The following is a 17451-nucleotide window of genomic DNA, read 5'->3' as shown; positions in this document are numbered from 1 at the left end:
ACAGATCAGGCTAATTTAATAACTTCATTAAAGGCTGTCGAGAGACCATAGATGGTAACTCATGATCATTTTGGTATTTTACCCCCTACCTTAACTAAACGATATCGTATCAGCAGATACAGGTTACTTCTGAAAACAAGAGTGAAGTGGACCCATAGTGAGGGTGTTTGTTTTAATCAGGCTGGCAGGGGAGTAGAGGAAAGAGAGAGAGAGAGAAAAAGAGAGAGAGAGAGAAAGAGAGTTATTAATACTCTCCTGCTCTGCTCTTTAAGCTGAACTGGGTCCTGGACACTGGGAACACAGGGGAGGGAGACTGGGAGAATGTCCAGTTAAGTCAACAAGAAAAAGCGACAGGGAGAGAGAGAGAGAGAGAGAGAGAGAGAGAGAGAGAGAGAGAGAGAGAGAGAGAGAGAGAAGAAAGCATATGTGTGTGTGTGTGTGTGTGTGTGTGTGTGTGTGTGTGTGTGTGTGTGTGCAAATGTGTATAAGTATATGAATAAGCTTCACACGATTGTGGCAGGCTGTGTATGAACTATACTAGCAACGATGTTAAAAATATGAAGTCAAATAATACAGAACAGGAAAAAGGAAAAAAAATTATTTAGACTGAGTGAATGGTAGACCACTGTAGACAAAGTAAACCACAGAAAACCAGACAAACAAACATACCTCACTATGCCACACACACACACACACACACATGCTTGGGAAACACTAAAAAATGGTTTGCTCCTTTGAAAAATCTTACTGCTGACTCATTGCAGTGTCACATACAGTACTCAGCAAAAGTCAAAGACCAAACTTCATTTATTTAATTTCCAGTCGAAACACAGTACAAGTTATTCATATTTTGATATTATTTAACAAAAAGCTATACAGAAGCCTCAACAACAAAATGTAATATGAAAATGTTTGGTAAGACTTACTGTATGGCACCGTTCATTAGGCTCCACAACACCTAAATGAGACTGTCATGACAACTGAGTTAACCCTACATAAATGTTTATAAATACTTAGTCCAATAGGCATCGTTTGCTATAAAGGCTATATTTTCCAATTTTGATCAGTTAGCTAAAGGAGCCAGAAGATGCCTAATAGCATAAGCATGTATAAACATTAATGAAGGGTTTTGTCCGTTGTCAAAACAAGCTTATGTAGCTGTCATAAAGCCATATGACCAGTACCCGTTAGTAAAGGGTTACCAAATGTTCAGTACTTAATGTGCGAAAGAAATCTGCAGCAATGTTTTTTCCAGACCTCCAAAGTTTAGTCTTAGAGGTTAGGTGTATTTTCTGCTTCACATGATTCAAGTAATCCCAAACACACTCAATGATGTTGAGATCTGGACTCTTTCCTTTTCTTAATAACGGCTTCTTGACAGTTACACATCCTTTCAGACCCGTGACAGATTTTTTCAGATCTGAAACAAGAGCTGAGCTTGATTTTCCCCTCGCTCTCCAAGAGCTTTAAGTAACCTTGTATCTTATCTCCTCTGAACAATCTCCTTAAGTAAATTAACATATATTTAATGGTCATCTGAACTGAAAATGGAATGAATAAAGGGAGGTCTCTGTCTTTTGCACTGCACTGTATCTAATATCACAACAGACAGTTGTGTGTTCATAGCCAAAAGCTCTTACCAGATAAGGAGTCGCAAAAAAAATATGTAAATAAAAAAAATCAAATAGATTTGTCTTTACTGACAGTACACACACCATCATCCAAATTACTTTCTTATGCTGTATCAGTGCACTGTAGTCACCATAGAAATCACCATGAAAAAGCAGATTTAAAAATGAATTTATATCCGGTAAGTTTTAGTTCTTTATTTGTTGGTCTGGTGCAAACATTGCCACACTGGGAGACACACAAATGTACATCTAGAGACACATATCCCCCTCTACATGCATACTTTTATCAGAATGCATAGCAAAATACATGAAAATAGTAACATAAACTAATGATAAAGAGAGCTGAAAAGAATAAATAATATTAAAGGTGAAGCTGTTTTCTTATCATAATGTAGCACCTTCATATTTATAGAGGTCTGAATTAATACAACAGAACTGCAACCCCTTTATCCGTTCTTTGTGAATTTCCAGTGTTAACAGTCAAATTAAATAATATGGAAATTAAATTAAAAAATAAAGTAAAACAGTATGCTGTTCATGGTTATGTACTGTATATGTGACTATTAAGTGGTTGAAAGTTCAGTACTGCATAGTTAAAAATCTGAAAAGTTGGAAACACTTTTGCTCAATGCGGTGGTTTTGTGAATGACGCTGTAGCTAATCTCTCGTACTCTCTTTCTCGGCTATGCTCTTTGTCTTTCGCTCTGACATTTTTTTTGAATAGTTGAGTAATAAAACACCTTTACTGACTCACACCTGAATGAAATGATGCTGGCTGCTACTTCTCAATCATATACAAACCACCCAGCTACAGATGAAAATACAGGGTGCTGCCTGATTTTCTTTCTCACCTATGGCATAAATACAGATTATAGACAGGTATTTCCATCTCAGAGAGTTTAAAGACCAAAACTTTTCTTTACAGACAGCTTATATGCCTGGTCTTTTCATACCAGAGAACCTCTAGACCAGTCATTCAATTTCAAGAAGCTTCTAGGCCAGCCTTTCTCATCTGAGTGAACTTCTAGATATTCCTTTTTAATTCAGAGTGCTTCTAGCCCACCTATCGTTTTTCAGTATATGTCTAGACCAGAACTCTTCCCCATTCCAGAATTTTATTCCAGGAAGTCTTTTTATTCCAGAGAAATTCTAGATCAGTATTTTCAATGTAGAAAACCTTCAGACCTGTTGTCTTACTCCTGAATACTTACAGACCAGAATAATTCCCCATCCTAGACTCCCATCCTTGTTTCAATTCTAAAGAGCTTCTAGGTTAGTCTTTCTCATTCCAGAGAGCTTCTAGGCCAGTCTTTCTCATTACAGTGAGCTTCTAGATCAGTCTTTTCCAACCCAGAGAGCTTGTAGGTCAGCCTTCCCCATTCCAGAGAGCTTCTAGACCTGTCTTTTGATTCCATAAAGATTGTAGACCAATCTTCTTAAATTCCAGAAAACCTCTCAACCAATTTTTACATTTAGAGAGATTCCTATTACAGAATGCTTCTTGACCATAATACTTTCTATTGGGGAAAGCTTCTAGATCAGTCTTTTTTCATTTCAGAGCTGTAAAACACATCCCTCACACCAGTCCCTTAGTTTCACAGCATGACATCATGTTTCCACCTGGGAGCATGACAGTAACTACTGCATTGCCAGTCTAACTGCCAGTATTAATCCGTGATAAATGTTCTATTTGTTTAAAGTTACGTCCTCCTCCACAGTGTCACTGTTGTGTCATGGGAAAAAGCAGCTCAGTTCCCAAATGTCCACCAAACACGGCTTCTCCCAGGGACAGGGTTACTGGATGAGAATTAGTAGTGTAGATTGTGGATCTCCATGGATAAGCACACTATGAACAAATTACATTACTCAGGAAAGAACATCTCTCTTGCACTGGTACTGCACCTTACCATGTCTGAGAGTGAGATAGAGAGAAAGAGAGAGAAGAGAAAGAGAGAGAGAACAGCAAAAACACAGAGAACATATATGTAATGCTGTCATCACGTCAAACCCATCAGCATTACTTAGCTTGCAATAATGTTTTAATGCTTCTACTGACTATATGTGTTTGTGCAGGCATGAGTGTAAATGTGAATGTGGAGTTACCTACCTCACCTGTGAGTGCTACATGAGTATGGCTCTCATGGCAGCCTTGCTGATGCGACTGCGGAGTTTTCTTCGCTTCTTGAGGGGTTGAGGAGGTGGACGAGGGGGTTGAGAAGGTTTTTGGGTGTGTTTATGGGGAGGAGACACTTTAACTGGTGCAGATGATGTGGTTTCTAAGGGTAATAAAGGAGGGCAGGCAGAAAAAAGGTTTAACATGCAATACATTTTCTTAGGTAAGGTATATATTATCAATCTTCAGTGAACTATTAGAACAGATTACTAATTTAGATTAACTTTATAGTCATTAACAATGGAACCTTGGCTTTGACTTGTTTGTATAAAACAGCATACATAAAACACATCAAGAACGCATTAAAACATATATTAACTATATTAATATAAAGTAATTCTAAATGGATACAAAGTCTTAAAGAATGCTGCAACAATCTAGCTACATTTTCTCACTCTTTCCTTTATAAATCTGTCATTTACCTTTTAAACATTTAAACGTGTAAATGTTTCATGCCAAATGGACCACTAGAAATGGCCAGATTTCCAGTTTAAGTATATTTTTTGTATGTCTTGGTTTTAGAGATATAAGGTTTTGTTTTATGTGTATGTGTAAAATTCCTCTTGAATACAGGTGGTTACAATGGGCATGACTGCAAAAGTGGCTTTACCTGTACGTTGTGTAGTTGTGTAGGTGTGCTGATGCTTGTGGTGCTGTTTCTGGTCATCTTGTTCACTGAGCTTTTGTGTTTTCAGGAGATGCTTGTGCTTTTGTTCATCAAGGAGTTTATGGAGGAGCAGCAGCTCCTCTTTCTCCTCCTCTAAAGCTTGTTTCTCCATAACCAGAGAGGAGCTGCTCTTCTTTTCTTCTGTCGCTTTTTGTGTCCTCTCCAACTCTGGTGTCTCATTTCCTTTCACCCTTTCACTAGGCTCTTCTGCTGGACTAAATACATCCCCTCGTTTCTCTTCTGCAGGCTTAGGAGTGACCTTGTATGTCTGATTGCTGTGCCTTACAGATGGTGCATTGTGCGTCTGATTGACATATACGTGAGAATGAGACTCGTTCCTTTGTACTTGACTGCTTAAGTCAGACTCATGCAGTGGGATCTGACTGGCTAATTCAGTCAGGCTATATCCCTTTTTATATGCCTGACTGATTAGGCTGTGGTCAGATATTGTAGTATTCTTCTGCATCTCTAATTCTACTCTGTCCTTATGAAACTGCTCTTTCTGTCCTGTAGCATTAAGTAGTGTTAAACTTCTCTCTGTCTCTTCCGTCTCTGTGTGATTGGGTAAGGGAATGGTCAGTATCTCTGTAGACCCTGCTCTTGTGCCATTGGAACTGCCATTATGCTTCCTCCCATCTCCATGATAATGACCTCTGTGTCCACTATGGTGTGTCTTATTATGGGTCCTGCCATCATGTCCAAAGAATATCTCTTGGCCATCTGAAGGAAGAAATCCAGCAGGCTCAGAGTGCTTCTCCCTGGGCAACCAGCTAGGCTCAAGCAGGTCCTCCAGCCGGAGCCTCTGATTGTGTTTCAGTTCATCTCGGCGGTGGAGTTCATCTTTATAGCGTGGTTTACCTGCGCGATCTCTTGCTTCCTGTTTGTGGGCAGGAGATTTCCTGCGGGGGGCAGGGCGAGGAGCAGGCTGGCAGCGGCATTCTACGTGATCGTTTACTGAGACAATGGCTTTATCATAAACTGGACGCTTATTCGCATACTGGATCTTCATTACCTGAGGAAGAACAGGAAATGAGTGAGGGTTTGCCTGAAGAGTGTTACAACCAAATGCACTGAGAATGCATCAGCCTCTTAAAATCTAAGGGCTCACTAGTGGGTCCAAAGTTTTGTTCTTCACTCCTTTAAGACTTTAGAGCCAACACAAAATCATGGCCATTTCTGCCATTTAACCCCTATGTGGTGTTTGTGTTTGTGTTACTCAGTGGTCTGGTGGACCCACCACATTATAATTTTAAATCTATACAGCCTTAACAATTTATATAAATTTCCAGATGTTCCAAAATATCACAAGTGTCCAGCGTAGGGTTCTCCTTTAGCAGCTGTAGCCAATCAGTGTTGGCCATGTAGGAGGAGAACAGAATGAAGGGACACAGCACCCTTTTATTTCAGGTTCATCTCAACAACACGTGTAATATAAATGTGTAGGGGGTGTGAAGTTGCTGACAATGTGTTTATATGGCATTGTTTTTAGTAATAAGGACTGTGCTCTGAATGGACTCGAATGCTCAAAATAACGGTAGCATACAGAAAGCTTCAATTATACAATGGCCAACATGTCCATCTACCTGCAGTATCTCATCTGGCAGCTGATTTAACTAATCAAAGGTGCCAAATTCTCACAGTGGATTACTGTGAGATGCTAGGGTTAACTCCATACAATACACATTATTTTCATGGTCATATTAGTATTGGATAATAAGTGTTTTTGAACCTAATCTTTATGCACCTGGCTGTGGCTCACCAGAGTGAAAGATAATTTTCTTATGTAGCTTCAAAACCCTGAAATAATAAGCTTAATAATTGGCTTAACAAGCCAATAATACAGGGCAGCTAATAAGAACAGAGCTAATTTACATATATTAGTCTTGAAGACAATCTTAAAGACACAACAACAAAAATCTATATTTGAGGGATAAATGGAGGCTGGATAGTGGTCATGTAAAAAATTATTGTGGCTGTTTTTGGTACATAAACACTATAAAACATCTTTAAATAAGTAAACTGTGTACATGTGTGTTTGGAAGGGCATACACGTATGAATGAGCACAATTACCCAAGGCCTGTTTTTGCCTGTCAGTATTGTACCTGTAGGTAACGCGTGTGAGTAAGTACTGGCACACATTTCAGACTCTTCGTGTTGCAGCATCCGGAGCATCTCTGTACCTCCACACATGGCGGCCACAGTAGGAAGTTAGCATTGCTGCGGTCCAGCATGGAGCGGGTGACCTCCATGACCTCTGTCCTCACCTTACACAGGGCCTGCTGCGCTGGCTGAGCATCTACACCATAAAACACAACACATTTTAAAGATCATCGCTACAACAACCAGAATATTAACAACCATGCAACCCAACTTTGCATGGTGTGGGTGGCCAATTTAGCGCATTATCTACTAAGAATTTCCATGCAAATAAACACAGGCTCAGTTTCGGAATTAAAGTTTGCATCTTGAGAAAATATGTGTTAATAAAGACATTGCTTTAATAAAAAGCTTTAGCAAAAAATATTTTGACTTTCTCTTTCTCTGTTCAGCTGGTGGGAAAATTAATATCGTATGATGGTCTGGGGCTGCATTAGTGCTGCCAGCACTGGGGAGCTACGGTTCATTGAGGGAAACATGAATTCTAACATGTACTGTGACATTCTGAAGCAGAGCATGAGCCCCTCCCTTCACAAACTTGTGAAGTTAAAAAATGTGATGTTAATTCGTAATAACACACTGCCTCTTGTGTTCTATTACTGAAAAAACTGTGGTCAACAACATCTTAGTGATAGGACTGCAGATGAAGTTACAAAGCAGAAAGCGCTGAAGAGTCTTTCCATTAAACTAGCAGTCAGTAAGTTCAGCAGATGAAGGGAGTAGGTATGGGACAAATTATGTGCTATGTGTTGTCTTAAAAAGAGTCCACTCAGCATGATGGTAATAAACCATCATATTGTGTGGATGCTCTGCATTTTTCTCTGATATGATAGCTCCTCTCCTCAGGAGGGACAGTTATTTGATGCAGCTGCTTCAGAACACCTCAAAACTCAGTGACTGACAGGCTGATTTGCTGACTTGGGCAAAGAGCTGATGGTGCTCAGAGTGATGAAGAGACACTGGTAATGTACACATACACATTAAGACAAGTGCATACACACCATCAGTCAACAAGCCAGCAAGATGACATCAGATTTTTTGCTTAGATTTGACTAAAATGGATTTCAGAGATGACAGCTGGGGTTCTGGACCATAAAGTAATCATTTCTGTGGTTCCTTCAACCATCTGTACAATCAGTACGCTGTTAGCTCAACTTGATTTATAACAGCCACAGACAAAAAAAGCAAAAGAGTAATATAGACAAAGAGAGACAGAGAGAGAGAAAGAGAGAGTGATGGTGTAATGTGTATACAAGTAGAGAATGAGAAGGGGGATTAAACATAGAGATACAAAGAGAAAGAAAGCGACACAGAGAAACTAAGATAAAATAAGGGAAAAAGGAATAAGATTAAGAGAAAGAAAGAGAGAGAAATGGAGAGAGACAGAGTAAGGAATGGAGAAAGACAGAGAGAAAGCGAGAGAGAGTGATAGCAAGAGAGAGCAACAGAGAGAGTGAGAGAGAGAGAGAGAGAGAGAGCAATACAGAAAGGAAAACAGTATAAAAATAATGAAATGTCTGAAGCTCACCCAGAAGACTCCTTGGCAGCCGATTGTTGGTATTGTTGGCATGGGAACTCTCTTGATCATCATCTATAATAAGCTTCCATTTTAATCTATGTCATCAGTTAGTTTCAGTCAATATTTATTATTATGACTTCTATTGTTTGTATGTGTGTCACTGAACAAACAGAATTGTTATAGTATTTACAAATCACTGTGTGTGTTGTTTAGGTAGCTGACTAAACAAACTGGCCATAAAAAAACCAAGGCCACAATATAGACTATCAATCTGCCACTTGCAACAGTTCTGACCGTCTGCAACTCGTGAGGCTGTACTATTTAATTTGAAAGAGTGTGAGATTTATAGAAGTCAATTACATGCATAAAAACAGAACAATGTGTGTAATTCTGTCTATACTGTACACACAGTAAACAACAGTACTGTATTTAATAGCTTAGACAAAACATACAGGAATAGTATGTTAAACTCCAAATGCATACACCACAGGTCTAAATGTGCTTAGAGAAGTTTTAAAAAAATGGGATGAAAAAAGATCCAAGGCCCCCCAGTGCAGTTCTACCCTAACACAACTACAGAGTGGAGCATGCTCTGTCTACCACTATTCAAATTTATCCTGTAGCTACCTTTGCTAAGACATTTATTGGATGATATCTCCTTATTAGAAAACATCTCAACTACACTGTGTATGCTAAATGCCTAGCAAGGAGTTTTCTTAGCTTATTTGAGGGACACCTCATCTGGATAGTCATAAAGGTTTAGGGTGGACTTAACAGACTGATCAAAACCAACCAGCTACCACTTTATTCCATTACAAAGTCACATTTTGTGAACTCTGGTAGTGACATTAAGTATAAGAGAGTAGATTTTCCACACGGGCTATAAACATCAGAGAGAGGTTTAAGGGGAATCATGTAGACAGTTAAACACACTGTTTGGTGTATACACCCAAGTTTTATCTCGTGTATGTTATGTGATGTACTATATTCCTTCAATTTAGCAGAGCTGGTAATTCAAGATCAATGTAATCTCATTAGAGATAAGTTAGGTTGAGACCCTAAATGTGTCACCATCCTAGGATGCTACATTTGCAAAAAGCCTTTGCAACAACCAGCAAGCCTCTACTGAAACAGTCAATTATGTTGGCTGGAGGCAATCTCAGCAAAAGAACATGGGTTTCATTTCATTCAAAACAAATGTGTTACATTTATTGATGAGAAGTAGCAGGGGGGTAACTGTGAATGCTAAAAACAGGATGTGACCTGTTATGGTGTGATGTGCTATACCACTGAGACATGGTGAGTCTGGATGGAGGCAGATTTACCTACGGAGTCAGAAAGCAGCAGTAGCTGCAGTTCTTCTGAGGAGGAGATAGAGCCGCTCTTCACCAAGTCAGCCAGAGGTGCAGGGAGAGGATCCCTCTAAGACAGAGAGAGAGATAGAGGAAGAGAGAGAGAGTGAGCACTTATTTTAATTAGAGCTACACTATGTAGAATTTGGGGATATGGCAACCTCTCTGGTGGAAATGTGGAAATGCACACAACTTGCAGAAATGTAACGTTGTTGTGCTTCAGACTCCTTTCCCAAGCAGATGAATCAACTGCGAGCAAGCGGATGAATCGATTCTAAGCATTCTAAGAGAATTCGACAGGGATGACTCTTCTAAGGACGTGAGTGGACAATCTACTATTGTCATATCTGTTTGTAAATAAAAAAGATACTCTTCCCAAATTTAAATCTGATTAAAGTTACCATTATGTTTATACACAATAATAAAGACAATATCTTTAAACGCGTCTTTACATTTTGCCACATTTTCTTTCATTGTGTCACATCAAAACAAACTGAAAAAAGGTCCCAGCTACAGACATTCGGCATACAAATTTCAATCAAATGTAAATATAATTTGTTATGTACATCCCTATCCCGTTATATATTCAATTATGTAATTAATTTAAATCATATAGCAAAAGTTAGGCAGTAACTCTACTTCTAAAGGTTCAAAGCATATGTTTGTAGTCTCATCGGTGTGCTTGTGTCTTTTTTGTTGTTCACATAGGCATGTGAGTGTGTGCAGATCAAGGGAGGAAGCTGGTTTGTCTCACAGTAGCAGTTATGCTTGTAGTAGCACAAGGGCTCTCTTCATAGGCCATGTCCAGACAGAGGCCACTGGCTGACCACTGCTCTATACCTCTCATATGGCAGCATTTACCGGGGACACAGGACAGGAAAGGGGGCAGGGAGGAAGTGGGGGATGTAGTGATGAAGAAAATATCAGTGAAGGATGGGTACGGAGGGAGAGAGAGAGAGAGAGAGAGAGAGAGAGAGAGATGAACAAAGGCAGTTGGAAGGATGTTTCTAAATCACTGAGATGTCGTCGTGTGCTTAAACTATTATTTCAGAAAAGTATAAACATGGTAGAAAGCAGAATAAACCTAGTAATTTTTCATGATTCCTTATTCCAGCTCATTTTAGGTCTTTATAATGATCTGAATGCTCATGTAATTGTTGTTGTCACTAAAACAGTAAAGGTCGTATAAGCCCTCTAGGCTTGTTCATACTCTAGCTTTTACTATAAATACAAGGACTTTTCAGGAGAGGGGAAACCATTCTTAACTTTTAATGCAGCTTAACGTAGGAAGACTTTATTTTAAGACATTTCTCTTGGTCAGTTCATCATGAAATTTCCACACAATGTAAGAGCAGCTGTTGTGTTCATATGAAACAAAAAAAGGAGATGAGACCTGTGAATAGTGACATTCATAATCTACTTTTACACAGGCCACTTACTGAAGACAGAAAAAAATGACACTTTATTTGATTAATTATTTGTCTAGGCACCATTGTGATGATTTCTACATCATGCATTGTGCTGTATATATTTATAACTTACAATTTGGTTTGGAATATTAATCTCAGAGGTCACATTTATCTACAGCAATAATAAAAGCATGATGTAATTCGATATTAACGGTCTGAAATTCTATCAGATGTGTGGAATCTAAACATTCAATCGATACCACATTTGGGTTCATAAGTAAAATAAGAGACATGTTATTATGATTTTAATCTGCAAAAGTGACTGTACATACAGGAAAAACATCCTTTACATTTTTGCCATGTTTCTGTCATTTCTTGACACAAAGCAGGTGTAAACTTGTTGAAATAGTATGAAAATGAATACACTGTCTGAGTAATGATGTTATTAAATATGTAATTACCTAATTACATTCTAACAGTTCAGTAAAACAAGACTAATAATTCTCAGGTAACAAGTTAATTAAATTATTGCCAAAGAGATTTCCTGACTGAATTTGATGCTTGGCACTCATTATAGTGTAGACTTTTGTGCACTGGGAGGTTGCTGGCATGATGATTTGTGTCTGAGCAGGAAAATATGACATAAACACTTTGCTATTGGAGAACTGCACATACAACCTGGGCATAAACATTTACGAGACTCTGTATATGCACATACTCCAGAGAATGCCTGTACTGCATAAATACACATACACATACTCCAGAAAAGAAAAAGATAGCAGCATGCTTCATCTGGCATCTACACACTCGTTCTCTACACGTGGTGAAAGCAGTGATTAAAATATGTATAGCTGCAGCCAAACTATACAGAATAACAGTAAATGTGCAGTTGATTCTGATTACATTTCTGCTGAAATAAATGTAATGAGCAGATGCAGTACTCTATGGGATTGGAGAGAAGGAATGGAATGCAATGTTGAGAAAAGAGAGCTGGAGAAAAATGACAGATGATAATGATACGTAGATCTGCTCACACAAGCATGCACAGGCACGCACACATTAGTGCTGAACAATATAGAGTAAAAAAAAGTCCCATTGCAATGTTTTAAAGTTTTACGATAAATATTAGAGTGAACCCCGATGAACTGTCCCTAAAAGGAGCTAATTATTATTCTAAAAGTGCGTTTCTAAAGGTTTAGGGGAATTAACCCTTTAACAATCCAGGCCCAAAGTTTTATAGCACACTTCTATGACCTAAGAATAGCTCCATTATTTTGCATTGAAATCCCTGTAGCTACTGAATAATATATACAAAATAAACCTGGATTGTTAAGGGGTTAAGGCTCCAGCAATAAACCACACCCCCACCAAACCCCACCCCGTGACCCAGAAGGATAAGCGGACTAGATTATGGACAAGTGTGTGTGTGTGTGTGTGTGTGTGTGTGTGTGTGTGTGTGTGTGTGAGTGAATAAGATAGGTCACACGGTGTCATTGATGCAAAGCATCAATGTGGTCACTTCCATGATCTCCATGTGAAGTGAAGTGATCCACATGGAAAAGGTTTCACATTTCACAAATGTTTCACACTTATTCAGCACTGTATTAGAGTAAACTATGTGCGATTTGGGGATTTTAAGACCTCTCTGGTGGAAACGTTTTGGCCCTTTACCCCAAGCAGATAAATCAAAAGATTGTGAGGATGTTCAAAGAGTATTCAAAGAGAACATAGTCAAAACTTGGTGAAAGACATGTCTTCCGAGAATGTAAGTGACTTATCTACCTATCTTCATCAGTACAATGTTGATTTTGTATTTGAGACTGACCCTCTTAAACGGACAGGGTCCACAGGCGAGCCCAAGGTTTTATTACACACTTCTACATCTAAGAATAGCTCAGTCCGTTTGCATTGAAGTCCCTGTATTTACTGAACAATAAGCCTTAGTATGTAATAAGTCAAACATATGGTTTGTTTTGAAAAACTCTCTTAAAATCCAACTCAAAGCCTACCCAACCCAAAATGCACACCTCAGTACAAAAAATGATAGATAGATAGATAGATAGATAGATAGATAGATAGATAGATAGATAGATAGATAGACAGACAGATAGATAGATAGACAGCTAGAGAGATACTTTATTGATCCCGAAGGAAATTTAGCTAATAGCTTTCTGAAAAAGACATCTAAGAGACCTAGAATATTTTCACATTTGCTTATAATGAATCATGACACAAACTGTGTGTCTTCTAGCAGTTATGATCTTTTTCTCAGCAGCTAACAGACAATAAAAAAGATTGAATTTTTTTAGGGTGGAATTCCCCCTTTAAGGTTTAAGCATGCCTCTACTCAACACTTAGATTAAGAATGAATTAAACATGAGCCATACACATGAGGCTACTTGCCTACTTACCGTAGTATGCATTTAATTTCATCCACTGAAATGTCTCACTTTCTTATCCTCTGAATTTTTTTCCATCTAAATCACACACCATAAAAAGATGAAAAATGATGCACTTACAAGGGGGACTTCCTAAAAATGCATGTGCATTTGTAGAAGTAAGACGTAAAAATACTCATCCCCTGAAGCTACCTGCCATTCACAGAGCAAAAAAAGCAACCTACAAAAAAAATCTATAATCACACACACCCACAGGAAGGAGTCCACAGTGGATGTTAAATTTTACACAGTACCGAATCCAGAAGCAACAATACTAATGAGTCAAAAGAAAGAGTCAAAGGTTTAAGCTGTATGCTTGGTTTTCTGGCAACATAAGCATTTTCCCTGCTAATGCAATCACTTTCATTAAAACGTTCACCTCTTGGGCAGATATGGGCTGTTAATGCAGAGGTGGATGATGACTCGGCTGTAAAACAATTAAATATTTAAGAGGATGCTCTAAATAAACTGACTTTTCCTTCTGGACAATCAGACTCAAACAATGGCCATCCTTATAATGTCACTGTAAAAGGGAACTGCTGTCAGAGTAACATCAATGTATGAAATTGCTCCCAACCCCCATACACCCACACTCGCAAACACACACACACACACACACACACACACACACACACACACACACACACACACACACACACAGAGGTTTGCATTCCTGTTTTCATGGGCTGTTTCCATTGTATTATATATGACTGTAGCAAAATCCTGCTATGCTACATCTAACCTAGCACTAACCTTAAAGCAGGAATTCCACCAATTATTGAACATCTCAATATAATTCAGTAGTTGCTGATAATGTTAAAACAGTGATCAATCTGGAAAACAGTGTGTTTACATGTACTTAATCCAATCATAATTCGATTTCTGCAGTTATCTCCTTTTTCAAATGTCATGTAAACACCATACTCCGAACTAGAAATTCAATTAAGAAATGTGATAAAAATACCTGGATTTTAGCTCGATAATCAGATTTCTCAATGCATTTATACTCTTACCCCCATTTCTTTCGGATTTCTCAGTGCACATGTGCTAAAACAGACCGGAAATAAGCAAGCAATGTTGTCGCGAGATGGCAGCAATACACTTTTGGAGTGACGATGAAACCAAATATGCTTGACGAAATGAGAGATTTAAGTATTTAAGTATTTTCTATATAAAGTATGCTCATATTTACAGGTAAAGTTTTTTTTTTGAAAGTCGTGGAATTAATTTTGAGGTTACGTTACCTTAATTTCATGCCTTCTTCTGTAAGTTTATTGGCTGTAGACACGATTTTTTTCCATTGCCTGAATATTAAGTGCATGTAAATGCACTCAATGTTTTATGATTTGTTCTGCCAAAACAATCAATTTGTTCTACCAAAAGCCTACTGAAGAACTATTGTAAAACAATGTCTCATGCTGTGTATTGGCAACCATTTTATGTAATAAATTACTGTGAGGTAGCTTTTGGGAGCATTAAACTCTTTAGATGTTTGGTTCCTATCACGACCACTCTGAACAATTCTGAATTGGCACGTTTTTCATAGAACAGAGCACTTCAAATAAAACTCCTTTGAATGACTTTGCCAGCCTGTTAATAATGTACTTATGCAGAGGTTTAGAAAGATCAGTTTAACTTTAAACCTTAATATATTTTAGTAAAAAAGAAATAACTTCTCATCAGGACCAATCAAATGCTTATGTTTTCCTTTGGGACCTTTGGTCTCCACAAGGAATTAAACACACACATTCACACACACCCACACGCACATGCACGCACACACACACACACACACACACACACACACACACACACACACACACACACACACGAGTGTTGCAGCCTTTTATGTGGCACCATACAGATGAATGCAGAGTTCTGACCACACAGCAGCTGCAATGATTCCCAGCTGCTGCTAATTTGAGGACAGAGAAGGACTTTAGTGAATGAAGTTTTTTTTGTATTTAAAGTGTTCTAATGTCTATAACATCTCACTGAAGCTCACTGTATAATGTTGAATTGCACTTACTGCACATTTTCGTCTTGTGCTACAGGTTCCACCATCTGTACTCGGCCTGAACAATATGTTATTGCTATTGTAATAAATTCATGGATATAATCAGTACTGAAAGAACACTGACCAATCGCATATTTCATTAAAATTAGTGATACTCAAACTTTCCAGTTTTATATCCATATCGCGATACGTATTATCGTATCGTCTTAAAGTATCGCGATATACTATTGCCATATCGTCCACCTCTGCTCTACACTATTCCTGAAATGGAACGTAGCTCTACCGCACTTGGACTGACGTTTTCTGCACAGTTGTTTTCTACTTGCTTCAGTTTGAAGGAAGATGCTGATAAATGAACACAAGACACACAGTACATGCGGTGATGTACATAAAGGTAACGTAAACTGACGCTCGTGCACGCAGGCACGTGCGCTCCGTCCGCGAGACTGTCAAACACAGATAGTCAAGTGTTACTCGCTCGTGAACCTCCTGCTTACCTCCGTTGAACCGCAGAGCGCGCACGCCGCCAGCGCCGCGAGCAGCCAGACCCTCGCGCTCATGGTGCCGCTCCGCCGCGAGCCTCTGCGAGACAGCGCGCATTTAAAGGGGCGCGCGAGGCGAGCCGCTCTCTCCTGAACGCGCGAGGCAAAACTCAAAAAAACACCAGAAGTCACTTTTAACGGCTCCTCGGTGGAACTCAGCGGCACGGGCTCGAGATCCTGTCCAGTGAGTAGACGTTCAGATTGCCTTCCACAGCCGAGTGAGTCTGTTTTCTGTGGAGAAAGCGGTCCATCTGAGCTCGAGTCTGAGCGCGGTTCACTGCCGGACCCGGTGGCCGTGCTAAAGTTTGTAAATTTCCTCAGAGATGGAATTTACGTCGCGCGCTTCCCGCCATACAGCGCGATATAAAAGCTCAAACGGAGTCGTTTACACCAAGTCTTGTAGTCGTGGGTTAAACGGTGAGTAAGATGGTCGCCTGTTACACACGTTGTGTTAGCATCATTTGAAACGGCAAACAAGCGCCACGTGTAGATAGTTGGGAGATTTCAGTGAGCAGGTTCGAGGATGTGGAGGTGAACTAACTCCTCAGCTTCAGCCCCACGGCACAGCCCATTAACCAGCGGCTTCCAAACGTTTCTCTCCACAGAGGTCCGGCTGGCCCAGGCGTGATGAATCAACATCCAGTGCTCTGTTTCTCGTCGTTGGTTTTGTGTGGAGCGACATGAGCCGGTGAGTTTTGACGTTTTTGTTTCCTTTCTGTGGAGGCTTATCGGTGTGCGCGCGGACCGAACGGCCTGATTACGCTCAGCTCGAGCGCTTCTGCTGAACTGCGGGAGTTTGAGAGCTCTTATCTTTCCCGCCCCTTCAGGCTTCAGGGTAGGGCCGCCCCATATTTGGGGAGTGTGTGTGTGTTTCTTCTGTGTGTGTGCAGCCATGTATTTAGCTCTTTGTGAGGTCAGAATGTCCCCTAACTTGCCCCCAGTCCCCAGATGCCCCTAACTTGATGGAAACCATATTTAAACGGTATAGGAAAAATACTAATGTAATTATTTGTTTGTTTTCACCGGAAGTGTTTGTATTTATAATCGTTGATATTTATATACGATAATACGTTTAAATATCATAATCTAGATACTTACTTTCAGATATTTTGCTCCTGCTGAAAACAGCAAGAAGCTGTTACATGATATTCATAATTTAATGTAATTTTATACAGTATGTCTTTTCAAGTTATTGGCCTCATGGCTTGATCACCACTTGAAATATAAGGCACTCTGGCTGTTCATTTATTTGGGATATATGCTGATATCTTGATCAGTATTGGTTGGTGATTGCTTAGAAAAATGAGATCGGCATCAGACAGATATGAAGATTTGAACAATATTTAAACAGATGTTCAATGAGATATTTATTGTATTCCTATAGATCAGAATATTTGTGTGATTCTGAGCTACTGTGTTAAGATTTCTCTGTAATGCTCATCCAGGTACACTCTTTTATAAATGTTTATGTGTCAACATAAGCTTCTGCTGATATGTACCTTAAAATATTGTTTATCAGCATTGGATCACAGTTCCTATCTTAAT

General features: G+C 39.2%; 1 protein-coding gene across 3 annotated transcripts; it reads right to left on the bottom strand.

Moving 5' to 3' along the window:
• Positions 1–1811: 1811 nt before the first annotated feature.
• On the bottom strand, positions 1812–16682 carry pdgfbb (platelet-derived growth factor beta polypeptide b). Of its 3 annotated transcripts, none has more exons than XM_017685602.2 (7): positions 15862–16682; positions 9474–9570; positions 8158–8220; positions 6575–6768; positions 4415–5483; positions 3739–3907; positions 1812–3543 (listed from the first exon to the last, which is right to left on the bottom strand). In XM_017685602.2, exons 1-6 carry the CDS (start codon positions 15922–15924, stop codon positions 3753–3755), a joined length of 1641 nt encoding a protein of 546 aa, XP_017541091.1. In that variant the 5' UTR covers positions 15925–16682; the 3' UTR covers positions 1812–3543; positions 3739–3752. The 3 variants fall into 3 exon arrangements, with proteins under 3 accessions (XP_017541091.1, XP_017541100.1, XP_017541107.1); XM_017685611.2 differs by having other exon boundaries at positions 3744–3907; XM_017685618.2 differs by having other exon boundaries at positions 9478–9570; positions 15862–15878.
• Positions 16683–17451: the final 769 nt, after the last annotated feature.

This window comes from Pygocentrus nattereri, chromosome 14 (assembly GCF_015220715.1).
Source record: "Pygocentrus nattereri isolate fPygNat1 chromosome 14, fPygNat1.pri, whole genome shotgun sequence".
Lineage (NCBI taxonomy): Eukaryota > Metazoa > Chordata > Actinopteri > Characiformes > Serrasalmidae > Pygocentrus > Pygocentrus nattereri.
Note: the sequence above shows the minus strand (reverse complement) of the source record. Positions and strands in the feature narration are given on the sequence as shown.

Coding starts and splice junctions, on each gene's coding strand:
- pdgfbb (XM_017685602.2), bottom strand. CDS start 15,924: ATGAGCGCGAGGGTCTGGCTGCTCGCGGCGCTGGCGGCGTGCGCGCTC. Junction 6,769..8,157: donor GCTGCCAAGGAGTCTTCTGG/GTGAGCTTCAGA, acceptor TTTATGGTGTAG/ATGCTCAGCCAGCGCAGCAG. Junction 5,484..6,574: donor CTCACACGCGTTACCTACAG/GTACAATACTGA, acceptor GTTCTTCCTCAG/GTAATGAAGATCCAGTATGC.